This window comes from Ictalurus furcatus, chromosome 7 (assembly GCF_023375685.1).
Source record: "Ictalurus furcatus strain D&B chromosome 7, Billie_1.0, whole genome shotgun sequence".
Lineage (NCBI taxonomy): Eukaryota > Metazoa > Chordata > Actinopteri > Siluriformes > Ictaluridae > Ictalurus > Ictalurus furcatus.
This window is the reverse complement of record NC_071261.1, coordinates 13,673,733-13,701,065: the sequence shown is the minus strand read 5'-3', so window position 1 is coordinate 13,701,065 and position 27,333 is coordinate 13,673,733. Positions and strand designations below refer to the sequence as shown.

The following is a 27,333-nucleotide window of genomic DNA, read 5'->3' as shown; positions in this document are numbered from 1 at the left end:
TCACAATAAAAAAAAAGTTTGTAAACGTTGTTTAAAATTGTTTGTTGAAAAATTGCGATTATTACACGATCTGTTGGAAGAGTTTCCTCGACTTGAGCGCCGTGTGGAAGCAAAACTGTTTGTCCTCCTTTCTGGGAATTGTAGTTCTTTAGCTCTTCGCGGCCGCACTTCCTGGTTAGCTAAAGGACTACATTTCCCATCGCGCACCGCGACGAGCCGATGGACGGAACCCGTTTGCAGCAGAGCTCCGGAGGCTGTTCGAGTTTGAGGGGAAACTTACAGCAGGAGCTCGCGCCAAGGTTTTTAACTTTATATTTAATTGTGTTTTTATTTAGACGCTTATGTTACTAAACTCTGAACACGACAAAGTGAAAAATTTAATCTTTACTACTGTTTAAAAATAGGGTAGGGCCGGTAGTTCCGCTTCAGCTCCGCTCTCTCTCTCTCTCTCTCTCTCTCTCTCTCTCTCTCTCTCTCTCTCTCTCTGTGTCTGAGGTAAAATTAGTTTAAAACATTTCTCTCAGACTAAATTAGAAGAGTGTTGGAGTGTGTGTGTGTGTGTGTGTGTGTGTGTGTGTGTGAGAGTGTGTGTGAGAGAGAGAGAGAGAGAGGGAGAGAGTGTGAGTGAGGACTTTACCCGGAATCCCACTGGAGTCTGTTGAGTTTACAGAGCTAGCCATGCTAATGCCACAGCAGTTATTACACTAATCACCACACAGCTGCAGTTATTTATTTATTTGTTAGTTTGTTTCGGGGCTCGTTTTCATTGATATTAGTATAATTAACGGACACAATTGTCACTTTAGCTGTCATTATGTACAAGTTAATCATCAGAAATATTAATTAATAAACTCTTGAATTACTTTATTTTCTTTCCCAATTTTAGGGCTTTACAAAAACAAACTGTACTTTATTGTTTTTTATTAACATTTTATTACTTATACAAGAATCATCTTATTATATGTATAATATGCTAGTAATTATAATTCTTCTAAATATTATTATTGTTATTATTATTATTATTATTATTATTATTATTATTATATGTATTTAAAATGAACATTATCAGAATATTTTCTCAGTAATTTAAGCTGCTAAATTATCCAGGAAATTAATAACTGATCAGTAGCTTATATTTAATATATTATATATGTATTATTTAATTATAAAATGTATACACTGCTACTACGCCCAGCTTAATTAGCTTCTTTTATAAGCTCATGGATTATTATACTTGTTTATTTGCTCATTAGTTTACATATCCCAGATAATAATAATATAATCACACTGGAGTAATATTAATACTAATGTTCATATATTTTATATATTATTTTTATATGATATGATATATTATGTTATTTATATGGTATGATATAAGTGATGTTTATGTGTGTGTACAGTGTTAGTCTGCATTAGATGGTGATAATGAAAGTGGTGTATAAACATGTACAGGTGACTGATATGAATATAAATGAACACGTTAGTGTACACTGATACTGAGAAAAACACAAGCTTTGCTTAATCTGTTTACATTCATATAAACCTCATGTGTATGTGTGTGTGTGTGTGTGTGAGATTAACCCATTGTGTACAGTATTTCAGTGCCCTAGTGTGCACTTGTACCCTTTATGTTAATATTTAAGCCCCGCCCCTTTTGTAATTAAGCGGCTCTCTGTGCAGCTTGTTAATAAAACGCAGAGGTTGGAACGACTCTGAGCAGAAATCTCTCTCCCCCAGCACAGGAAGTTCAATTCACAAATTTCCTTTTATAGAAGCCGAGAACACAAAAGCTGTGACTCTCTTCCTGTAAACAGTTCCTCTATACGCCAGAGAGAGCGAGAGAGAGAGAGAGAAAGAGAGAGAGAGAGAGACAGGGCGGGGAGACAGACAGAGAGAGAGAGAGAGAGAGAGAGACAGACATGGGGGAGGGAGAAAGAGAGACTGGAGAGAGAGACACATGGGGAGAGAGAGAGATGGGGAGAGAGAGACACGGGGAGACAGAGGGAGAGAGAGAGAGACATGGGGGAGGGAGAAAGAGAGACTGGAGAGAGACACGGGGAGAGAGAGAGATGGGGAGAAAGAGACACGGGGGAGACAGAGGGAGAGAGAGAGAGACGGGGAGAGAAAGAGACATGGGGGAAGAGAGAGATGGGGAAAGAGACACGGGGAGACGGAGAGAGAGTGAGTGAGTGAGAGAGAGAGATGGGAGAGTGAGAGATGGGGAGAGAGAGAGACACGGGGAAACGGGGAGAGAGAGTGAGTGAGGGAGCGAGAGTGAGGGAGTGAGTGAGTGAGAGAGATGGGAGAGAGAGATTGGGGTGAAAGAGAGAGAGTGAGGGAGCGAGAGAGAGACAGTGAGTGAGTGAGCGAGAGTGAGAGATGTGGGAGAGAGTGAGAGATGGGGGAGAGAGAGATTGGGGTGAGAGAGAGAGTGAGGGAGTGAGAGAGACAGTGAGCGAGAGTGAGAGATGGGGGAGAGAGAGTGAGAGATGGGGGAGAGAGCGCGCGAGAGAGAGAGAGAGCGAGACAGACAGCCCATGTTTGACCTGCAGTGAAACAGGAAGAGGAAATGTTTCTGTTGTTCTCCACCAATCAGAGCAGGACAGGAAGTGAGTGATGGGGAAACCCTCTCTATCTCTAACACACACACACACACACTCACACAGGTTTTTCCCTTTAATGGTATGCGTAAGATTCAGATCTCCTCAGTGTTCGAGGTACAGCATGCAGTGGTGAGGGAGAGAAGAGCATCTTCAGGGTAGGAACACAACTAACAGTGCATACAGGGCAGAATTACCCCATTACCCCCTTACCCCCTATTAATCCACATGGAGAAAAGAGGCAGCAAATTTTGGAAACATCTGAAATGGTGTGACTCTTATCATTATAAACCCCACTATGAAATAAACACTGACTCATTCAGCTGGTCCTGAGGCTCCATTAACACTAACACACTAACACACACACTAACATTAACACACTAGCACACTAACCCTGTTCTCTATACTCAGCCCACTCTGTACTTAACCCATTCTCTATAGTCAACACGGTCTCATCAAACACAGGTTCAGTCATTACACAAGTGGCACTGGCCTTCTAATTAGCACTTATAATTACACTGGTCTTCTAATTAGCACATTCCACTGAGGAATGAGAATAAAGCCTGTGAGTTTTGTTCAGCTCCTTTTTCACATGTGTGTGTAAATATGAAATGGCAGTGGTGTGTGTGTGAGAGAGAGAGAGAGGGGGTGGAGGGGGAGAGAGAGCACGAGAGAGAGATTTTGGAGCCCGGGGGTATGAAATGTGAACCTGAAGGTGTTAAAAGTTGACATTTCTGAGGCGTGTCCTTTATGTTCAATGTGCTGTTGAGAGCAACACACACAGTGAATATAATATAGTGTGTGTGTGTGTGTGTGTGCAGCTGATGGGGCTGCAGTACGAGTTACGACTTGAACAGAAAAAATGTTCCTCACTGTAAAACTCCCCCGCTGGCAGTGAGTGTGTGAGTGTGTGTGAGTGTGTGAGAGTGTGTGAGAGTGTGTGTGAGTGTGTGAGTGTGTGTGAGTGTGTGAGTGTGTGAGTGTGTGTGAGTGTGTGTGAGTGTGTGTGAGTGTGTGTGAGTGTGTGTGAGTGTTGGTGCACGGAGTTCTTTATAGAAGAAGTCTCAGCTTGAATGATGTGCAGAAGAGAAATAAAAGGGGAGATTGTGCCACAGAGAGAAAGAGGGGAGAGAGAGCGCGACAGAGAGAGAGGGAGAGACACTGTGACTAAGTGTACATGGACAGCAGTAATCCAATTATTGACCTTATTCTGAATTAGACAATATTGTGATTAAGGTGTTCACATGAGTCTCGTTTAGAATATTCCATTCATGTTCAGGTTTTACGTGTTATAGAACATAGATCGATTATCAGCACACGTCATTACGTCACCACGCCGTCCGACGTTCCCTCCAGAATTTCACGTATCGACATACAGTTGGTCTTCGTTATGGTACCGTATACAGTTTTGGGTGTTTTTATTTAAAAAAATTTACGAACGCTTCAAGTGCGGTTAATTATTTGTCATGCTGTACGTGCAAATAGACGCCTGCTTGAAGCTGTGGGCTGCGTCCCAAATCGCATACTTACCTAATATATAGTAGCCGAGATACATGTATTTCGTCTACTACAGGCCTATAGTAGGCAAGTATGCACTTTGGGACGCAGCCGCACTCTCTTGTTTGGCGTAAAACGGTCGTGCACTGCCGTGTGTGATCGTGTCCTGTCGCAAAATGCGGTGAAAACTCCCACACGATGTTAATAGTGTGATTAAGGTGTGTACATGTTTGTAATGCACGTCGATAATGCGACTAAAACAACAGTACTCGACATGTCTTAAGTCAATTTGTGTTTACTTTAAGTATGACTTTAATCGGATTAAGGTAATTAAAAATTGCTGTTTACATGGTAGTTTCTTAATCAGAGTATTGTGTTAATTGGGTTAAAAGTGGATTATTGTTGTCCATGTAAATGTACTGAGTGAGAGAAAGAGGGGGGAGACAGAGAGAGGGAGAGACAGAGAGACTTTTTTTTTTTGACTTTATAAGACACCTTTAATGCATCAGTTTTGGTATATTTACTTTTTTTTTTTTAATTATTATTATTATTATTATTATTATTATTATTATTATTATTATTATTATTTTTTAAAGAACCCCATCAGACCACACCCTCCACCCAGGAACCCCAACCCCTTCAGTCCTACTGTAAGTCCATTACAGTCGTAATGTGTAAAAGTCCACAGTGCTGTTTATAGTAAGGCTTTCCTTGCAGCTGATGTCCATTTCACCAGCTGATTTTCACATTTTGTTGCTTGTTGTGCAGATTAGATTTTTTTTTTTTTGTCTGGGAAGTAGTTAGTCAGTGAGATGTTACGTTTTCCTTTTGTCAGTTCTAAAAACTAGTTTAGATGTTCTAGTTTAGATGTACAGTTCTTCGGGCTGTTCTGAAAGGTTTAAAGTAGTTGGTTGATCCCGGTTGATTTCTTCCTCCTCCATGTCTGTGATGGGTTCCTCTCCTGTAGCTCCTGCGCTGCACTCTGGGCTCAAGTCCTCCTGCATCACAACAGTGTACTGTGGCTGTTTGGATGATTCCTCCACCTTATCCATCTTCTCTCTCATTATTTCCAGCTCAGCTTTATTGTTCTCGATGTTCTTGTCTTGGGAGTTCTTCTGCTGTTGTGCGGAGTTGCTGGCTCTAATGCCGGTAGCGGTATAGGGTTTTCTATTAATGTTATCTGCTGTGTTGGTTTTAGTGCTAGTATCAGCACGGGTGTCAGAGCTATCGCTGCATGCTGTGTCTGATTCAGCGCTTTTGTTTTGGTCTTTACTGACCTCTTCCAGCTGTGATCTCGGTGTGTCGTTGCCCTCATCTGCCCCAGGCTCCTGTTCTCTGGTGTTCCCCCACTGGCTGTCTCCGCGCTGCCGCTACTGTACCCCGGCCGTGTCGACCCCGGAGCTCCCCGGCTGCACAGCTCTGCGTGGGCAGCTCGGCCGTTTATGCTCGATTTCCCCACACCAAAAACATTTCAGGCGTTCTGTGGTGGCAAAAACGGTGTAGCTGTTGTCGCCATCCTTGCACTTGAAATTTATATCCAGTGTTTGGTCACGGTTGTTTAGAAACATGTAAACATGTCTGCGGAAAGACAGGACGTGTTTCACCGCAGAGTTCTTGCAGCCGAGTGATATCCGTCATGGGGCTGGCAAACTTTCCGAAGCAGCCCAGCTCCTTCATGATCAGCTCGTCTTTTATAAAAGGGGGCATTTTGGAAATGACCACTTGAGTCGCAGGGACAGATAGAGGGGTAACGGTTAGCATGACAACTTTTAGCCATATTTCATTTTCAATTAGTGTATTGACAAATCTTTCCTTTTTTAGGAAGACCACCACCGCTTTGTTCATTCAGGAGGCAGAGTAGATGTTTTCACACCTGACCTGCTCTCCCACCACTAGCAGAACCTCTTCCACCTGTTCTCCATTCTCCGGCACACACCTGACGCCATGGCGGAGAGACTGCGTCTCCCCTCCGGCCTCAGAGGCCATGGCATCCCGCTCACTCTCACCCACTCTCAACTTTTACCAGTCACTGATAGTCACATAACTTACACATTCAATAATTAAATAAAAGAAAAACAAAAAAGACAAACTTGTTAAAAACTTTGGCAAGGTACCACGCTCACTCCTCCACCACACATGCGCAGAGAGAGGGAGAGGGAGAGACAGAGAGAGAGAGAGAGAGAGTACTCGTGCTCTGGAATGAAGGCTGCTTGCTCTGACTTGCCCTTGTGGAGAGTGTGCACTCTGGTGTACTGAAGGCCCCACACACACACGCACAAACACACAGAGGTTGGTTGGAGCACTGCAGTGAGGGTAAGCTCTCCCTCTCTCTCTCTCCGTGTTCAGTATATGCTCTCTAGTTAACGTTTGCGTGACTTGTGAGGTCTGAAGTGGACGTTTAACACTGAGGTATGACCATTTTTGTGTGTTTTTTTTTGTTCTGTAGAATGATCAGGGTTCTGTGTAGTGTAGAACCTCAGTGTGATCAGGGGGTACATGTGGAAGATTTGATGTAGGTGATATTAATGATTATGATGTTAGCATTAGTGTAAAGTTTATCAGGTTATAGAGCTGTACAGTTCATATCAACTTTTAACCCTACAAGACTCGAGCCTGAGCTGGCCGCCTGGGCGTGTACTTAGGGGCGGGGCTGAACAGAGACTCCTCCCAGCTAGATATAACACTGAGGATATCAGATTTTCCTGTTTGTATTGAATTCAGGTGACGTGTATTGACTAAAGGTGTTTTTTGGGGGGGTGGAGTCTTCATGGACATTTAATGTAAGTTCATATTGTTTTATTTCTGTCTCAGGTAACTGAAGTGTGTTAGATCGAGTCGACTTCACCAAGGCATTTCTGCAGTGTGTGTGTGTGTGTGTGTGTGTGTGTGTGTGTGAAATCAGAAACAGGAAGCTGTTTGTGGTTGTGGTGTGTTTGATTTTTGGATTGCTCTTCATGAAGTGAGACAGGATTTGACCATATATGGGCGTGTTGATGGAGATTGAGCATGTGATAGACAAGAGCGACACACCCGTCTGTTATCCTGTCCATCATCTCACTCCATTAGCTACATGTTTAAACATGCTGACCTGCTCAATAATCTCTCTCACACACACACACACACACACACCGCTATGTACATCACCATCCAGTAATTACTGCATAATTAGGGGTCCAAGCACTAAGGGATTCTTTGTGTGATTAATAATATTGTAACTGTAGATTGATGATAAACTCTGCTGCCCCCTGCAGGTTGCCCTGTGAATCCCTGTGACTGTGTGTGTGTGTGTGTGTGTGTGTGTGTGTGTGTGTGTGTGTGTGAGTGTGATGTGTGATAACGGAGAGTTGGAGGATAAACCCCCCGCCCCCCCGGTCAGGATGAGCAGCAGTAGTAAAGATGGCGTCCCAAAACCACTGCCCTCTGTCCCTGAGGAGAAAAAAACACGCAAAGGCATCTACTCCATCTTCTCCGCCGAGAAAGGTCAGAGAGAGACCACGTTACCCAGCATGCACTGGGGCTGAGACCTTATTTACATTTTAAGGCTCTGTTCCAAAAGTTCATGTGTCGTTAGTTTACACTGTGATGAGCATTTTAACGTTTTATCCTAAATCACGTTTCTCACTGACTTTTACTCTGACCTCCCTCCCCTCTCTCTCTCTGTCTCTCTTCATCCTGACAGTAGGGAAGCGTAAGGATAAGGATAAGGAGAGGCCAGAGATTTCACATCCCTCAGATTTTGAGCACACTATTCACGTAGGGTTTGATGCCGTGACGGGCGAGTTCACCGTGAGTCTCTCTCACACACACACACACACACACACACACATATGCACCATTGAGACATGATGTGTTCACGCTGCAGGTGAAAGTGGTTTAAATATGTTTTTATGGCAGTGTGAACAGAGAAAATCACTTTGAATCTGACTTTTTCAATTCCAGTTTAATTTCTCATTCTCTCTTGGATCTGTCTGTCTGTCTGTGGGTGGTTAGGGAATGCCGGAGCAGTGGGCGCGGCTCCTCCAGACCTCCAACATCACCAAGTCGGAGCAGAAGAAGAACCCACAGGCCGTCCTCGATGTGCTCAAGTTCTATGACTCAACCGGAAACGGGAAGCAGAAATACCTCAGCTTCACAGGTCAGCTGTCTCACTCTCTCACTGTCTCACTCTTACTGTCTCACTCAGCTTCACAGGTCAGCTGTCTCACTGTCTTACTCAGCTTTACAGGTCAGCTGTCTCACTCTCTCACTGTCTCACTCTCACTGTCTCACTCAGCTTCACATGTCAGCTGTCTCACTCTCTCACTGTCTCACTCAGCTTCACAGGTCAGCTGTCTCACTCTCACTGTCTTACTCAGCTTTACAGATCAGCTGTCTCACTCTCACTGTCTCACTCAGCTTCACAGGTCAGCTGTCTCACTGTCTCACTCAGCTTCACAGGTCAGCTGTCTCACTGTCTCACTCAGCTTTACAGGTCAGCTGTCTCACTTTCTCACTGTCTCACTCAGCTTCACAGGTCAGCTGTCTCACTCTCTCACTGTCTCACTCTCACTGTCTCACTCAGCTTCACAGGTCAGCTGTCTCACTCTCACTGTCTCACTCAGCTTCACAGGTCAGCTGTCTCACTCTCTCACTGTCTTACTTAGCTTTACAGGTCAGCTGTCTCACTCTCTCACTGTCTCACTCTCATTGTCTCACTCAGCTTCACAGGTCAGCTGTCTCACTGTCTCACTCAGCTTTACAGGTCAGCTGTCTCACTTTCTCACTCTCACACTCAGCTTCACAGGTCAGCTGTCTCAATCTCTCACTGTCTCACTTTCACTGTCTCACTCAGCTTCACAGGCCAGCTGTCTCACTCCCTGTCTGTCTCTCAGATAAGGATGCTCCCCCGGTGAAGAAGGGCTCAGAGCCGGTACCTGGTGGTGTTAAAGATGATGATGATGATGATGATGAAGCTCCACCCCCTGTGGTGGCTCCTCGACCTGAACACACTATATCAGTGAGTGTCACATGTTCATCTGTGTGTTTCTCACACACTCCACACACTGTGCTCACACTGCCGAGGTAAGCTTCTCAATATAACGTCAGTCATTTTGGTTCCATCATAAACACCAGAAATAAGGGTTGGTGATTTTCCTTTTAGAAAGACAAGCTCTGATTCTGATTGGAGAATGTTATGGCTCCGTTCCAGAAACATTTTTATTAGAAATTCAGCCATTTTTGTTCTGTCCCAAACACCAGAAATACATTAGAACCCCAGCTCTGATTTGTATTTTTATGAAAACGTCAGACATTTTGTCTCCGTTTCATATATTATTAACTAGCTAGTGTTCGTATTAGAACTTTAGAAATTTTTATTTATTTGTTTTAAATGTTGTGACATAAAACATTATAAATAATGATTTATAAGCATCATTATTGTACACTTTATTTGTAATGAATTCCCTGAAAGTCCGGTGTGTATGTGTGTGTGTGTGTGTGTAATGGTAACTGCACAGGTTCTCACTCGTCCATCGATGATCGACCCTCTGCCTCCTCCAGATGCCTCCAAATCTGCAGATAAACAGAAGAAAGGAAAAGGAAAGATGACTGATGAGGAGATTATGGATAAACTGAGTACGACAGTGTGATGAGGATTTGTGACGTGTGTGTATGTGTGTGATGATGATGATGTAAGTGGGCATGGCCTCTGCCCTGATCTCACACTCCTCCGTATGCTTTCAGGGACGATAGTGAGCATCGGAGACCCAAAGAAGAAATACACACGATACGAGAAAATCGGACAGGGGTGAGTGTTAGTGTAACGTTATTTTAACGTTAGTGTAATTCTCAGATCTGTTTATTTTACTGTCCTGCCTCTAAACACACACTCTAGTGCCCCCTGCTGGTGTCATCGACTTTAGCTGCAGTTTCAGCAGATGCACTGTTTAATGTGTGTGTGTGTGTGTGTCCTCAGTGCGTCGGGTACTGTGTTTACTGCCATCGACGTCGCTACAGGACAGGAGGTGAGTTAGCATTTAGCGAAACATGCTAAATAATCCACCTGTACATTATTTGACAGGTATATTATATTTCAGCTGTGTGTGTGTGTGTGTGTGTGTACAGGTGGCTATAAAGCAGATTAACTTGCAGAAGCAGCCGAAGAAGGAACTGATCATTAATGAGATCCTGGTGATGAAAGAGATGAGGAACCCCAACATCGTCAACTTCTTAGACAGGTGCGTTTACTAATGTGTATTATATCTTTACTACACCTGTACTGCGTCTGTAAAAAATATCACTTATTTACACACAGCTGCTGTTCTTCAATGTTCACTTATTACACAGATCTGTACATAAATACAGAGATATGAGTGTGTTTATTTTGGTCTATGTGTGTGTGTCTCTTTGTGTGTGTGTGTGTGTGTGTGTGTGTGTAGTTTCCTGGTGGGGGAGGAGCTGTTTGTGGTGATGGAGTATTTAGCCGGTGGTTCGCTGACTGATGTCGTTACGGAGACATGTATGGATGAAGCTCAGATCGCTGCTGTGTGCCGAGAGGTACTGACTACTCTCTCTCAGACACACACACACACACCTGTAATTAACGAGTAATGAATGAGTAATAAAGGGTAATTAAGGCCGTGTTTTGTGTGTATAGTGTCTGCAGGCGCTGGAGTTCCTGCACGCTAATCAGGTGATTCACCGCGACATCAAGAGCGACAACGTGCTGCTGGGCATGGACGGCTCTGTTAAACTCAGTGAGTACACTTTACACCATGTAGCCTACACCCTGTACACTACACCCTAATCCCTGTACACTAAACCCTGTACCCTACACCCTACCCACCATGTCCATAAAAGGTATGGTGGCAGGTGTCATTAGCAGTGTTAATCCGTTCATACTAAACCCCTGACCTGTAGATACACACAAACCTGTAATGTCATAAGAAGAGTGTGCCGTTTGTCTAACTGTGCGTGCTCGTGTGTGTGTGTGTGTGTGCAGCGGATTTTGGGTTCTGCGCTCAGATCACTCCAGAGCAGAGTAAGCGCAGTACGATGGTGGGAACGCCGTACTGGATGGCCCCTGAGGTTGTGACCCGCAAAGCGTACGGACCAAAAGTGGACATCTGGTCTCTGGGCATCATGGCTATAGAGATGGTGGAGGGAGAACCACCATACCTCAATGAGAACCCACTGAGGGTATACACACACACACACACACACACAGCATTGTATTATATGATTATAGATGCTGTTTAATTGTGAGATAATTGAGAAGACTCTTTGAGTCACATGATCAATTTTCTGCTTGGCTGATCCAGTTCCACTGAAGCTCCGCCCTTTTTATCAGAGAGCGGTTCTACAAAGATAATCAGGTTGCTAAGGCTAGCTGGTGTTCCTCCCCCAGGCCCTGTACCTCATCGCCACTAACGGAACTCCAGAGTTGCAGAACCCTGAGAAACTGTCTCCAATCTTCAGAGATTTCCTCAACCGCTGTCTGGAGATGGACGTGGAGAAGAGAGGGAGCGGCAAAGAGCTGCTGCAGGTCACTACACACACACACACACACTGTACACATGCTGTAGGAAGCGATATTTTATATTTGGGAAATGCTTTGATGTTAATGAGCCTCTGTCTGGTGGTTTTACTCCTCAGCACTCGTTCCTGAAGTTAGCGAAGCCTCTGTCCAGTCTCACCCCCCTCATCCTTGCTGCCAAGGAGGCCATGAAGAGCAGCCGCTAACCCCGGACATGCCCTGCCCCCCTATTCTGTGTGTGTGTGTGTGTGTGTGTTATCGTTTATACGCAATCAACCAAACCGCTGCATGGTCAGATGTGGGCGTGTCCTCCTAGCACACACTGTGTGTGTTTGTTGCCATGGAAATGCAGACATTTGATTATTTTATTATTATTAAAGCTGTTAGACAGACTCAGCAGGTGTGTGTGTGTGTGTGTGTGTGTATGTCGAGCCGCAGGGACGATCACCATGACAAGCACACGAGGCCCATTGCTGGCCCCACCCACTTTGTATAACATTTGCATAAAAGAAAAGAGCTCTGTAAACTTTTTTTTTCCTGTTTTGCCTGCCCCAACCATTTTACGTCTCCAGCATTGGCCCCGCCTCCTGTCAGTGTAAACAGGACGAGACCTGCGGATGTAAACTTTACTGGAAATCAAAGTTTATGAATTAAAATGTTATGTTTACAAACACAGTGGAGTAAAGCCTGTCAGTGTGAGCGGTTCTTTAAGGTGTGTGTGTGTGTGTGTGTGTGTGAGAGAGAGAGATTCCCATTCCCAATAAAAACAAAAGATGATTGTTCTTTCAGTATTCCAGAAACACCTCCAACTCGGTGATTAAAAGAAAACAAACTCACAAACTGTAAGATTTATAAATCTAGACATTAATAAATCTTTTTTTTTCCCATCATCACCACTGTTGCCATGGTTACATCAGACACCACCTGAGCGTTGGTGTCATCCCTAAAAATTCTTAATTTTTTTTTATCTTTTGTTTTTTTCCTATTTCTATGGAAGCACTTATTATTATTATTATTATTATTATCATCATCATCATCATCATGGAGGACATTCTGGAGCATCACGATGTCCTCTCTGGGCTTCTGTAGCACATTTGGGGAACGGAGGAGGTTGTGGATGTTTTTTCATTATTTTCTTTTCGTTTCTCTCCCTGTAGTGTCTGTGTGATCGTGTGTTAGGAATCTAATCTAATTAATGGTTTTGTATATGATGTTTTTCCATCACTGCAAAAGGAACCAGGAGGTTTTTCTCTCTTTTTTTTATATTTATGTACATGTATAACTATATTTTACATTTTTCAACTAACAATCTGATAACTTAAAATTAAACCTCTTTAACTGTTACCTTAAAATTTTATAATTTTTTGTGAAATCTCCACTGAATTCCACTCCGTGTCAGTCTCTCTCTCTCTCTCTCTCTCTCTCTCTCTCTGTCTCTCACTCAGCACCAGGCTGCCTTTTATACAGAAACATGATCAAACCCACTCCTCTGTTTATAAATTATTATTAAAAAAAAAGACCTGAGTCAGGAAGAAGTGTGTGTGTTTTTTTGTTTGAGTGCCATGTTTGCCATGTGTGTGTCTTCTTGGTCAGGGTGTGTGTGTTGAGCAATAGAGAGTGGTGTGTGTTACAGTAACAGGAAAGCTACAGACCTGCTGTGATGATGACATCATGATGCACCTGCCGGCAGAGTCTGAATCCGATGCTGTGCTTTTTTTTTTCATCTCTGCTGCTGGAGCGTAACATCAGCATTAATGTCGTCTTTGTTGCTATGAGGTGAGTCGCTCGAACACACATACCACCTATGTGAAAACAAAAGTGTAAACGAAGGTAAGTGTGTGTTAAAATCACGGAGACAGTATGCTAATCTCCGCCCTGTGACTGTTACAAGGCGCTGACACTGCAGACTCCTTCCATAAATGTTACATAAATTCCAGAAAATGTCACCACATCAGTGATTACACACCCTTTATAATCAGTTTATCATCAGTCCGCTGTACACTCCCCAGTGAGCGAGCCGTTACTATAGAAACCGTAACATATCGGGACGAGCGCGTTCATTATATATAAACCTGCGCTACTGTCAAATCTGCTGTTATAGAAAACTAATAAGCACTTTCTGACCAATCAGACCGCAGAGCTCAGCAGCATCATGCAACGAGCATGTTTATCATTCTTATCATGTAAACATTAAAGATTACAGATATCGGTGATAAAATGTCAAATTCTTTAAATGATGTATTTATTGTCGTGTGTGTGTTCATTCAATGATGTTACATTTCTGTCTTAAACCTCTTCAAATATGCTAATTATTTAGGATAATGACTTGGCAACCTACAGAACCAGCTTCTCGAGCTAGCTAGACAGCTAACTCGGCTAATGTTAGTGATGAACAGGTGGTGGTTGTCATGGTAACACTGCAATATTTTCAGGCGGATGAGGATACTGAAATCCCTCAGTCTAACGTGAACTAGTTTGAACTTAAAAGGGATGGCAGGAGCACATTGGGGTGTTTCCAAATTTGCATATTCATGCATATTTCTAGCTCTGGGTGTTTATAATGAGGCTGAAGGTGTAGAGATGTAACTAGGATTTTTTTGTTGTTGTTTCTTGTGTATTAAAAGATGCGTATTAAAGATGTAATTCTACAGTACGCACATCAAACTTGACACCTTCAGGTGGATTTTAAAACTACAGTCATGATGCTAACATCACATGCTAATTTGCAAAAGCTGCTTTTCAGCAGTGGGAAACCATGTTTCAGAAGACAACCGTTATTTGTACAGACATGTTGCATAAACAGAGACTGTTTTAAGGGAACTTCCCAGAAGACGGCTGTGAATAAAGAAGAGCGTGTGTGTGTGTGTGTGTGTGTGTGTGTGTGGTTTGTGTCAGATTTGAGAAGTTTCAAAACTTCCTGTTTTTGCACCTGATCTCTAAAGTGAGAACAGGAAGCAGAGCAGGAGCTGAAAACATCAGCGCTCGTAACACGCTGTAACGCTCGGTGCACTCAGTCAGAGCCGTGGTGCACAGAGTGAAGGAACCATGAGCGACTCTGTTGAGAAAAGCTCAGACTCTCCTGCACAGATGGAAAGTTCTGAAGCTGGTGGACTGACGAACACCCCTCTTCAGGAGAGGCTGGATGACGAGAGTGTGATCTTTAACGACTCGAGTCTCTCGGCACAGATCCACGCTGAGCTCCAGGGTCTGCGTCTGGACCACTGCCTCACCGATGTGGTCCTCAGCGTCCAGGATGAGAAGTTCTCCTGCCACAGAGCTGTCCTCGCCGCCGCCAGCTTGTACTTCAGGTGAGTCAGCGCGTGGACCGAGGACCAGCGGGTCAGTGACTCATTCAGAAGATCAGCACGGACCAGTCCAGGGAGACAAAACGTTTCTAATGACATAAACATGATGTTTCATGACGAAATCTATGCGAACATTTAGTGTAGAACTGCATCTACATAACTACACACCTTTCACTTTGTGGGGAAAAAAATTTAAAAACTACTTTTTCTTTTACTTACCTGCCACAAAATGGTGGCTGTTTTTTGTTTGTGTTTATGAATATCTCCAGCAAGAGTGGACACACCACTGTTTTTGCTGCTTCTTCTTGTTCTGCTTTTGTTATGAACTGACATGTAATGCACTTATTTATGTGTATGATTACACTTGTGGATTTAGAGAGGAGCGTGGTGGTATGTGTTCATTCTCCCCAGTATCACCACGGCTATATCCTCACAGCTCGGTCCAATGTCAGATCTAAATGAATCAGTAAAACATCTGGTGTCTGTGAGTTATGGTTGTTTTCTGATTTTCAGAGCGATGTTCTGTACGGACCTGCGAGAGAAACATGAACAGTGTGTGAACATTCAGGGAATCGATGCAGAGGACATGAAGATACTGCTGGACTACACATACACTAGCAAAGTGCACATCACCAAAGACAATGTCCAGAAAACTCTAGAGGCAGCCAGTCTCTTCCAGGTGTGTGATTATTATAGTGTGTGTGTGATTTAGTATAGTGTGATTATTATAGTGTGATTATAGTGTGTGTGATTATTATAGTGTGATTATTATAGTGTATGTGATTATAGTGTGATTATTATAGTGTATGTGATTATTATAGTGTGATTATTATAGTGTGAGTAATTATTATAGGGTGTGATTATTATAGTGTGATTATTATAGTGTGTGATTATTAGTGTGTGATTATTATAGTGTGTGATTATTAGTGTGTGTGATTATAGTGTGATTATTATAGTGTGAGTATTATAGAGTGTGCGTGTGATTGTTATAGTGTGATTATTATAGTGTGTGTGATTATTATAGTGTGATTATTATAGTGTGATTATTATAGTGTGAGTAATTATTATAGTGTGATTATTATAGTGTGTGATTATTAGTGTGCGATTATTATAGTGTGTGATTATTATAGTGTGTGTGGTTATTATAGTGTGTGAGTATTATAGTGTGTGATTATTATAGTATGTGTGTGTGTGATTATTATAGTGTGAGTATTATAGTGTGTGTGTGATTGTTATAGTGTGATTATTATAGTGTGTGTGATTATTATAGTGTGAGTATTATAGTGTGTGTGTGTGATTGTTATAGTGTGATTATTATGGTGTGAGTAATTATTATAGTGTGATTATTATAGTGTGTGATTATTAGTGTGCGATTATTATAGTGTGTGATTATTATAGTGTGTGTGGTTATTATAGTGTGTGAGTATTATAGTGTGTGATTATTATAGTATGTGTGTGTGTGATTATTATAGTGTGAGTATTATAGTGTGTGTGTGATTGTTATAGTGTGATTATTATAGTGTGTGTGATTATTATAGTGTGAGTATTATAGTGTGTGTGTGTGATTGTTATAGTGTGATTATTATGGTGTGAGTAATTATTATAGGGTGTGATTATTATAGTGTGTGTGATTAGTGTGATTATTATTGTGTGTGATTATTATAGTGTGTGAGTTTATTATAGTGTGATTATAGTGTGTGATTATTATAGTGTGATTATAGTGTGTGATTATTATAGTGTGAGTGATTATTAGTGTGTGTGATTATTATAGTGTGATCATAGTGTGTGATTATTATAGTGTGTGATTATTATAGTATGTGTGTGATTATTAGTGTGTGTGTGATTATTATAGTGTGATTATTAGTGTGATTATAGTGTGATTATTAGTGTGATTATTATAGTGTGTGATTATTATAGTGTGTTTATTATAGTGTGATTATTATAGTGTATGTGATTATTATAGTGTGATTATTATAGTGTGAGTAATTATTATAGGGTGTGATTATTATAGTGTGATTATTATAGTGTGTGATTATTAGTGTGTGATTATTATAGTGTGTGAGTATTATAGTGTGTGATTATTATAGTATGTGTGTGTGTGATTATTAGTGTGTGTGTGATTATTATAGTGTGATTATTATAGTGTGAGTATTATAGAGTGTGTGTGTGATTGTTATAGTGTGATTATTATAGTGTGATTATTATAGTGTGAGTAATTATTATAGTGTGATTATTATAGTGTGTGATTATTAGTGTGCGATTATTATAGTGTGTGATTATTATAGTGTGTGTGGTTATTATAGTGTGTGAGTATTATAGTGTGTGATTATTATAGTATGTGTGTGTGTGATTATTATAGTGTGAGTATTATAGTGTGTGTGTGATTGTTATAGTGTGATTATTATAGTGTGTGTGATTATTATAGTGTGAGTATTATAGTGTGTGTGTGTGATTGTTATAGTGTGATTATTATGGTGTGAGTAATTATTATAGGGTGTGATTATTATAGTGTGTGTGATTAGTGTGATTATTATAGTGTGATTATTATTGTGTGTGATTATTATAGTGTGTGAGTTTATTATAGTGTGATTATAGTGTGTGATTATTAGTGTGATTATAGTGTGTGATTATTATAGTGTGAGTGATTATTAGTGTGTGTGATTATTAGTGTGATCATAGTGTGTGATTATTATAGTGTGTGATTATTATAGTATGTGTGTGATTATTAGTGTGTGTGTGATTATTATAGTGTGATTATTAGTGTGTGATTATAGTGTGATTATTAGTGTGATTATTATAGTGTGTGATTATTATAGTGTGTTTATTATAGTGTGATTATTATAGTGTATGTGATTATTATAGTGTGATTATTATAGTGTGAGTAATTATTATAGGGTGTGATTATTATAGTGTGATTATTATAGTGTGTGATTATTAGTGTGTGATTATTATAGTGTGTGAGTATTATAGTGTGTGATTATTATAGTATGTGTGTGTGTGATTATTAGTGTGTGTGTGATTATTATAGTGTGATTATTATAGTGTGAGTATTATAGTGTGTGTGTGATTGTTATAGCGTGATTATTATAGTGTGATTATTATAGTGTGATTATTATAGTGTGAGTAATTATTATAGTGTGATTATTATAGTGTGTGATTATTAGTGTGCGATTATTATAGTGTGTGATTATTATAGTGTGTGTGGTTATTATAGTGTGTGAGTATTATAGTGTGTGATTATTATAGTATGTGTGTGTGTGATTATTATAGTGTGAGTATTATAGTGTGTGTGTGATTGTTATAGTGTGATTATTATAGTGTGTGTGATTATTATAGTGTGAGTATTATAGTGTGTGTGTGTGATTGTTATAGTGTGATTATTATGGTGTGAGTAATTATTATAGGGTGTGATTATTATAGTGTGTGTGATTAGTGTGATTATTATAGTGTGATTATTATTGTGTGTGATTATTATAGTGTGTGAGTTTATTATAGTGTGATTATAGTGTGTGATTATTATAGTGTGATTATAGTGTGTGATTATTATAGTGTGAGTGATTATTAGTGTGTGTGATTATTATAGTGTGATCATAGTGTGTGATTATTATAGTGTGTGATTATTATAGTATGTGTGTGATTATTATAGTGTGATTATTAGTGTGTGATTATAGTGTGTGATTATTATAGTGTGATTATAGTGTGTGATTATTAGTGTGATTATTATAGTGTGTGATTATTATAGTGTGTTTATTATAGTGTGAGTGATTATTAGTGTGTGTGTGATTATTATAGTGTGTGTGTGTGTGTGTGTGATTATTATAGTGTGTATTATAGTGTGATTGTTATAGTGTATTATAGTGTGTGTGTGTGATTATTATAGTGTGTGTGTGATTATTATAGTGTGATTAGTGTGTGTGATTATTACAGCGTGATTATAGTGTGTGATTATTAGTGTGATTATTATAGTGTGTGATTATTATAGTGTGTTTATTATAGTGTGATTATTATAGTGAGTGATTATTATTAGTGTGTGTAATTATTATAGTATGTGTGTGATTATTATAGTGTGTGATTATTATAGTGTGTGTGTGATTATTAGTGTGATTAGTGTGTGTGATTATTATAATGTGATTATTAGTGTGGGTGTGTGTGATTATTATAGTGTGTTAATTTTAATTCTATTTCTTTCCTAGATTTCTTTCTCTTTCACCTCTGTTCAGTATTTTTTAATATTCAATATATTATGTTGCTTAATGTGTTTTTCCTTTTGTTTACTCCATCAATTTCTTTTTTTTCTTTTCTTCTCTACTGATTATAAATATTAATTAAAACCTGTTCTCATTGGTCGGCTGCAGTTCCCACGGGTGATGCAGGCATGCGCTCGTTTCCTGGCAGAGTCACTTTACCCAGAGAACTGTGTTGGGGTTCTGCGTCTGGCCGACACACACTCGCTGATGGAGCTGAAGGCTCGTGTGCATGAGTACATCGTGCAGAACTTTGGGAGTGTGGTGGAGCACGAGGAGGTGCTGGAGCTGCCGCTGGACGTGCTGGTGGAGCTGCTGCAGAGAGATGAGCTGGCTGTGAGCGATGAGGAGTGTGTGTACGAGGCGGCCATGCGCTGGGTAAAGGCGCGTCACGCGGAGCGCCTGCCCTCACTGGCCCGGGTTCTTGCTCATGTGAGACTCCCGCTGCTAGAACCCTGCTACTTCCTGGAGAAGGTGGAGAGCGACGCCATGATCCGCTCCTGCACTGAGGTTTTCCCACTTCTACAGGAGGCTCGTGCTTATCACCTGTCCGGGAGCGAGGTGTTGTTTACACACATACACACACACGTACACACCTTACACTGGCTGTGTCCCAAACACTAGTGTCTGATAGAAGTGTCATTACAGCATGTGGGCTGCAACTGTGTGTGTGTACGTACAGGTGATTTCAGAGCGAACTAAGCCCCGCCTCCACCAGTACCAGTCGGAGGTGTTTGTGATCATCGGCGGCTGCACTAAAGATGAGAAGTTTGTTTCGGAGGTGACGTGTCTGGACCCCCTGCGCCGCAGTCGCCTGGAGGTGGCCAAACTGCCCGGCACCGACGCAGAGTCCGAGTGCGACACCAGGAAGTGGGTGGAGTTTGCCTGCGTCACCTTCCGAAATGAAGTTTACCTCTCAGGTGAGAAGAGAAAGGAAAGTGTTTATAAATGTAATGCAGCCGGAGGTCACTGCATGTGCATCGTTCCCCCATGTGTCAGGTGGTAAAGAGACGCAGCACGACGTGTGGAAGTACAACGCTTCGCTCAACAAGTGGATCCAGGTGGAGTACCTGAGCACGGGGCGCTGGAGACACAAGATGGCTGTGTTGGGGGGCAAGGTTTACGTGATGGGGGGATTCGACGGTGGTCAGAGACTCAGCAGTGTGGAGGCCTACGACCCCTTTCACAACAGCTGGACAGAGGTGATTCAGAACTTTTTACGACGTAACGATTTAGAATGTCTCACTGTTACACAACTCCATGCGGTTACGCTCAGTGTCCGTTACCGAGACGAAGTTAAGGTCAGCTAGAGGTCAGTGTGTGTGTGTGTGTGAATAAAATGATTTATTAATAAATATCTGCTGTGTGTGATTCTCACACCACTATTTTGGATCTTCTCCCCCTCAGGCTGCTCCTCTGCTAATTGCCGTCAGCTCCTTTTCTGCCTCTAGTTACGGAAACTGCGTGTACGTCATCGGCGGTGGACCGAATGGGAAACTGGCCACCAACAGCCTGCAGTGCTACCACGTGGCGGCCAATAAGTGGACATTAAAAAGCCCCATGCCCATCGAAGCCAAGTGCACCAATGCTGTAACCTTCAGAGACTCCATCTACGTCGTGGGTAACGCAACCTCCTCTCACTCACTCCTTACCTGTCTCTCTCTCTCTCTCCCCCCCTCCCTTACCTACCTCTCTCTCCCTCCCTTACCCACCTATCTCTCTCTCTCCCCACTTACCCACCTGTCTGTCTCTCTCTCTCTCTCTCTCTCTCTCTATTCCATACTGAACTATCTGTACCCGTCTGTCTCTCCCCCATACATATCAGTCTACTTGTATTTCTCTATCCCTGTTACTTGGGCTCTCTGACTACACACCTGTCTCTCTCTCTGAAGGCGGGGCAATGAAGGCGTTGTTCAGCTACAGTCCTGGCGTGGACGTGTGGACGTTGGTCACACAGCTGGGCAGTGAGCGGGCGAGTTGTGGGCTCTCGGCGTGCTGTAATAAACTCTTCATCACTGGGGGGAGGGACGACAAGAACGGCGTCATCGCTACGGTTCTATGTTGGGACCCGGACAAGAACACGCTGACGGAGGAGTGCGTGCTGCCCCGCGGTGTCTCGCACCACGGCAGTGTGACGCTCAGGAAGTCCTACACACACATCCGCAGGATCGCACCCACACCCACCGAGTGACATCATCATCATCACCGCCACGTTTACACAGGAGAACCGACGAAGAACCCAAAAACACGGCACAGCTCTGACTCGCAGTGAGAAACATTTTATTAAAAGACTATAAAAGATACAAACTTGATGGAAAAAGTGAGGAAGTGTGTAGGACAGAGCGCAGAAATCCAGCTGTGCTCCATCATCACACGTGCACATGTTGCTCACACACACGTTTTTCCCTGATACACTCACGTCCATAATTCAAGTCTGACGGGACGTGTTTCAGCTCTTCAATGTGAAGCTCGCTAGGGAATAAGCAACACCTCCTGCTTTTCCAGCATGCCCGTATGACAGGAAGTCCTCGCCCTCCTCTGAGTGGATATGTAATAGTCCCAAATCTAGAACCAGAGCTCTGCCCACCGGAAGCCTCATCTCAAGGCTGAAAGGATTCGGATTGGCTATGTGCAACAACCAATGAAAATGCACAAGAGGCGGAGTTACGTATTTGTTACATGTGACCAGCGTAACGTTGGGCCTTTGTTCACACTTTGTTTTGGTGTCTCTAGCTGTAGCTAAAGCACGTAGCTAAATGTTAGCTAGATAAATAGCTAGCACGAGCAGTATCTACAGCGATATGTTTGTTCTGTTCTAAACCCCGCCTTCTCTACATTCTTACCGGTTTGCTGACACAACCAATTGGAATCCTCTGAGACGGGAAGTTCACCTGCTGTGGCGAGAATGTGAGGAACGTGTTCTGCTCTCGTCTTTACGCCTGTAATCACGTGACCTTCCGCGATCATGTGACCGCTCCCGCTCTCTTCTCTCCCAGTGCTCGCTTTTGCTTTTGCGTTTCCCGTCGTCGCGGTGACGACCCCGTGAGTCGCTGAGGGAGCGGGAGCGTCTCCGCCTGTCTGCGTGGCGACTCTGATCTCTCTGACTTCGGTGTTGCCGCGGCGACGGGCTGGGGCTGCTGGGAGAGCTGTAGGTTCCTGAGTGACTCTGCCTAAGGAGGAAAAAACATGTCACGCATTAATGACTGACAATAACCACACCCACTCTCAGGTCTCCATGGTAACGGACTCACCGTGTGTGCGGAGAGGGGGATGGAGAGCGCCCCCTGGAGGCAGCGTGGCCATTCTGTACTACTCCACCCTCCACCTTCTTTATTCTGAAGGAAAACACGCACGCACACACACATACACAATTACCTTCTATACAGTAAAACTCTAAATCCTGGCCACACACACACACACACACCTGGTGATTGGGCTTTTGGAGTTCAGGTGTCGCTCCTCTCTCTCCTCACAGTTTTCTTCAGTCTTCACTTCCTTTGGAGAACCTGAGCAGAGAACCTCTGTTTATTTTACACACACACACACACACACACACACACACACACACACACACACCAGATGTAGCAAACACACACACCAGGTTTAGAAGCAGGAGAGAAGGTGGTGTTGGGTTTGAGAGCCGGAGTGATGCTGTAGTTCACACCCTTCACCTTCAGTTTCTCCTCCTCCAGAAACACCTTCCTCTTCTCCACCTCCTTCTCCAACTGTGCAATGTCCGGCTGTGAGACACACACACACACACACACAGGAGAAAGTTCATCTTTCAGTGTGCAGAAACACTGCATCAGTAATTTAATAAAGTGTGTTCTGCACTGTAGAGTGTGTGTTTTATCTTCAAGAACAGTGTGTGTACAGTTGCTGAACATCTGGATCCTGTGTGTGTGTTCGTTCACACTAGCGAGAGACAAAGCAGCAGGTGATCGTTCATTTTCTCCTTCTCTTCAAGTTAAAAGGTCAAAAACTCCACCCCTAACGATCTGCTCTTTATGAAGTAACAGCACGACAACACTGATGAATTTCACAAAAATCTGCTAATGTGCAAAAGTATTCACACCCTCTTACGTGTTCAACACGCAATACACGCTGATCAGTGTTAGAGAGGCCATGTGTGGGCCCCACCCCCTGGCTAAAGTGTGTGAAAGTATTAGCAAATTAGTATCGTACCTTCCTCATGGAGTACAGTTTCAGCGTGCTGATGCAGATGTCCCTGATCTCCGACTCCGATGCTCCGAACAGGAGGAACCAGTGCGGGTTGGTGGGGAGAGGAATCTGAGTGCGCGCACACGCACACACACACACCAGGACTCAGTTTAATTAGTCTCTTTTCTACTGAACGACGGGAAATGAACCACAGGGGGCGAGGTTTGTAAACAAGAAGTAGTGGTGTGTGCGCGCTCACCTGTAGAGCCCGAGCAGCCAGGTAGATACAGGCACACGCAATGGTCTCCGGTTCAAACCTCACAAACACATCGGTCCTGAGCGCATCGTTCATATAGTTCCTGTAAAACACCACCAACACACTCCTGAACACGCTGTACAGTGGACTTGTGCGATATAAAACCATTCCATGTTAACTGCTGCTGCCTGGAAGCCCCGCCCCCTTCCCCCTTCCCCTACCACATTACTGCAGCATGACCTAAAACCCCAGCATGGTGATGGTGTTAGGATAAATTGCAGAGCTACAAAGCGTGTATTAACCTGTTATAACCTGAGTGTGGTGTTAATAAAGCTGTAATTACACATAACTTCACCCACCAGGCCGTCTGCACCAGGATCTGATTCTTCTCACACTCCAGCACCTGCAGATACATCACGATCATCTACACACACACACACACACACACCCACACACACACACACACACCAACATGTATCCGAACCTGGAGCAGTACGGAAGGTTCCGGCTGTGTGATCCGGTTGTGCAGCGAAAGAACCTGGTCTCTGCAATGTGACTTTACCTTGTGCGGGTGTTTTACGTGGACGCAGAAGCCAAGCTCCTTCAGCACCCGCCGCTCCGCTTTAATCACCTGGTTTTTGGTGTTGATGTAATTCTGATCCAGGAACAGTGGAATACTTCTGACACACACACACACACACACACACACTAACTAATCCCTCAGTGTTCACAGTGACACGACCCCTGAGCGGAGCGTTATGATGATGATGATGATGATGATTATGATGATTATGATGGAGTTACCTCTTTCCTCCTCCCTGCTTCAGGTGATGGAACACGTTGATGACGTCACGCACCCTCCTCGGAGACTCCTCGATCTTAGAGGCGAGATTCACACACGCCATGGCCACAATCTGACACACACACACGTTTATTCACCTCAGGTTCAGTACCACAGTGTGTTAGAGCTATGACATCACGGCAGGGTCTTGTTTACCTCAAAGTTGTGTTTGATGAAAGATTTGGAGTAAAAGAACCGCTGAAAGAGGACCTGTCCCGTCGCCATAGCAACCTGGCAAATGTAGATAAACCGGATGTGAGATGTTTTATCTGTAACTGTAAGTGTTTTAAACCTAAATACGCTGCACACCGAAATAAACAAGACAATAATAATAATAATAATAATAATAATAATAATAATAATAGTAGTAGTAGTAGTAGTAAAAAGAAAAAATAACAGCAAACGTTGGCACAAAATCACCTGATTAAAGGGGAAACTGGACATTAATGTTTAAAAATAATAACAAAGCCAGATTAGCTCATGTCAGCGATGCTAGTTAGCGGTTATTTATATAAAGATGTTTTACAAAGACTTATAAAGTTTTATGAAGGTAAATCAGACTAAAGCTGTGACCTGTGGGAGTCTCAGGAGGATCCCCGCAGACTGGATGAATTCACAGCCCAGGATCCTGAACTCGGTCTCGGTGTGGAGCTCCAGCCCGTCCCGCATGGACGGAGTCTCCGAGCGCTTCTCCTCCGGCACCAGAGAGCTGTCTATGGCCAACAAAACTCCCGAATAAACCGCATCTCCGATCACAATCCCCGCGGTACCGCCCGGAACCGGAGCCTGAGCCAACACACTTGGGGATAAAACACCCGACATTTTATAATCTCAGTGTAGAATACACAATAAACTTAAAAAAAAAAAAAGCCGAGTAAGTTTCCTCTCGACGGAAAGTTTGCGTTCCGGAAGTTAAGCAACACCAAAGCGGAAATGATGTTAACTCCGTTTAAATTTTAAATCCCGCTGAATACCGCGAGAATACATCACCTCTGGTTACCTCAGGGGTATTTCTGTTGGAGAAAACAGTTGCTTTAATTGTTACATGTAATAATTAACGGAATAAAGACACGATATAATAAAGTCAGACTTACTGGAGTTACTGAACAACAACTTCACACTTTAAATCTGTTTATATTCAGGGAAATGAGTTAGTTCCTGTTCTCACTTACTTTATAGCAGCTGTAAACGCTCGTGCCCTTTCTCTCTCTCTCCCCTCTTTCCCATCCCCTTCTCTCTCTCTCTCCCTCCTTTCTCCCCCTCTCTCTATCTCTTTCTCTCTCCCCTCTCTCCCCTTTCCCGATCCCCTTCTCCCTCTCCCTCCCTCTCTCACCCCCTCTCTCTCTTTCTCTTTCTCTCTCTCTCCCTCTCTGTCGCTCTCCCCCCTCCCCCCTCTCTTGCTCCTGCCCCCCCCCCCCCCCCGTCCTGAAGTTGCCTGAAAAGTTACAGCTTTACCTCTGACCATTACAAAGCGCTGACACTGGAGACTCCTTCCATAAATGTTACATACATTACACTCTGTAGCTGTCGCTGAAAGCAACATGGGTCTTTTCTTTCTTTAAGCCTTTAAAGTATTTATTTGTTATGTTATTATTACAATAATGCAATGTAAATATTAATAGTAATTTGCCTATGTGAGTTTTGTTTTACAAGGGTTGCAGAAATAGTGACACCTACAGGTTAAACTAGTGAGCTGCATTTAATTTAAGTTACTGTGGTCATGTGATTAGCCTAACTAATAGCAGTGCAAAAATGTGCATGCAGTTTTTTGGTGCTACGCTGTACACGGAGTTAGATGCTAAAGAAGAGAATAATTAAACAGTAAAGCGTTACAGCAACTCCTAGATTTCTGGTCGGAAGGCGCACACGGTATGTTGGTTTGTGATGTTGTGCATTTCATGTTTGTATTGCAATGTAATAGCGCAATGTTTCCTAGGGCCATTAATGCTAGTTTAATATGTGAGCAAGATGAATGAATACTCATGGACTCTTAAGAACATGCTTATGTACAATATGCTCATGTGAGAATGTGTTATGCACTTTATTTCAGTTTTTCACGGTGTTTGATGGTGTTTGATGGTGTTTGACGGTGTTTGACGGTGATTGAATGCGCTTAAGTTGTGAAGGAATGCAATTAAAGAAACGACAAACATCAGTTGAAGCGTACGTTTTAATCTGACCAGAAGAATAAGTTTGGGAGCAGCTACACACTCAACTTCACCATCTCAACAATTACACGTTTCTTAATCCGTTTATTACAAGCTGAGCATCTGCTGTACACGTCCCTGTGATTGAGCCGTTACTATAGAAACCATAATGACCACATTAATTATGAATAAAGCTGTGATTTGCAGCTGTGCTATTGTCAGAGCTGCTGTTATAGAGAATTAATCAACACCTTCTACCAATCACATTTGAGAATTCAATAACACTGAGGAAAAAATGCAAGCAATCAATCTTAAATGTTGGTGTGTTGTGTTTGTATAAATTTCATGGCAAAACTTTTTTTTTTAAAAACGTTTTAAAAACCCCGCGTTAGCTAGCGTTAGTCTGCAGTGAGAGTGAATATAAAACCCTGTTGGATGTATTTGAGGCAGATGAAAGCAGAGATTATGTTAGACAGGTACACTGAGTGAACATGATCTCAGACAGACAGAGACAGACAGACAGACAGACAGACAGGTACATTGAAGTGAAAATGATCTCGGTCATTTTCCGTCCGCAGCAGTTTGCTGATGATGTAATGAGTAATTCATTCCGAGTTCCAGCCAAGAGGAAGTGGAGAGAGAGACAGGTGTCAGTGATATGGGTGGAGATGTGACCTCTGACCTTCAGCTTCCTGATGAAATTCTCACATGTCCTCCTTCTGAGAGTTTAATCGCTCTTACAGGAACTGAAGTTCAACCCTCTCTTTCT

The 27,333-nt window shown here is 42.7% G+C and overlaps 3 protein-coding genes across 8 annotated transcripts; 2 read left to right on the top strand and 1 right to left on the bottom strand.

The window, feature by feature from the left end:
* The first annotated feature begins 188 nt into the window (after nt 1-188).
* Nucleotides 189-13,134, top strand: pak2a (p21 protein (Cdc42/Rac)-activated kinase 2a). Of its 4 annotated transcripts, none has more exons than XM_053628697.1 (14): nt 189-299; nt 7,349-7,577; nt 7,780-7,883; nt 8,088-8,232; nt 8,969-9,093; nt 9,593-9,710; nt 9,819-9,882; nt 10,051-10,099; nt 10,200-10,312; nt 10,514-10,631; nt 10,732-10,831; nt 11,077-11,273; nt 11,482-11,619; nt 11,730-13,134. In XM_053628697.1, exons 2-14 carry the CDS (start codon nt 7,424-7,426, stop codon nt 11,814-11,816), a joined length of 1,512 nt encoding a protein of 503 aa, XP_053484672.1. In that variant the 5' UTR covers nt 189-299; nt 7,349-7,423; the 3' UTR covers nt 11,817-13,134. The 4 variants fall into 4 exon arrangements, with proteins under 4 accessions (XP_053484672.1, XP_053484669.1, XP_053484671.1 ...); XM_053628694.1 differs by having other exon boundaries at nt 7,777-7,883; XM_053628696.1 differs by lacking the exon at nt 189-299 and adding an exon at nt 5,402-6,410 and having other exon boundaries at nt 7,777-7,883.
* LOC128609853 (cyclin-L1-like) lies at nt 9,083-25,735 on the bottom strand. 3 transcript variants are annotated; one of them, XM_053628699.1, is made up of 13 exons: nt 24,991-25,735; nt 24,574-24,648; nt 24,381-24,490; nt 24,139-24,253; nt 23,936-24,000; nt 23,580-23,679; nt 23,345-23,449; nt 22,758-22,899; nt 22,584-22,665; nt 22,411-22,494; nt 22,051-22,329; nt 13,263-13,412; nt 9,083-9,647 (listed from the first exon to the last, which is right to left on the bottom strand). In XM_053628699.1, exons 1-12 carry the CDS (start codon nt 25,237-25,239, stop codon nt 13,331-13,333), a joined length of 1,488 nt encoding a protein of 495 aa, XP_053484674.1. In that variant the 5' UTR covers nt 25,240-25,735; the 3' UTR covers nt 9,083-9,647; nt 13,263-13,330. The 3 variants fall into 3 exon arrangements, with proteins under 3 accessions (XP_053484674.1, XP_053484673.1, XP_053484675.1); XM_053628698.1 differs by having other exon boundaries at nt 9,084-9,647; nt 24,139-24,256; nt 24,991-25,734; XM_053628700.1 differs by lacking the exons at nt 9,083-9,647; nt 13,263-13,412 and having other exon boundaries at nt 21,423-22,329; nt 24,139-24,256; nt 24,991-25,734.
* On the top strand, nt 14,640-21,395 carry klhl6 (kelch-like family member 6). The gene is made up of 7 exons (XM_053628692.1): nt 14,640-14,918; nt 15,429-15,594; nt 19,271-19,720; nt 19,842-20,079; nt 20,159-20,361; nt 20,567-20,780; nt 21,052-21,395. Exons 1-7 carry the CDS (start codon nt 14,656-14,658, stop codon nt 21,348-21,350), a joined length of 1,833 nt encoding a protein of 610 aa, XP_053484667.1. The 5' UTR covers nt 14,640-14,655; the 3' UTR covers nt 21,351-21,395.
* Nucleotides 25,736-27,333: the final 1,598 nt, after the last annotated feature.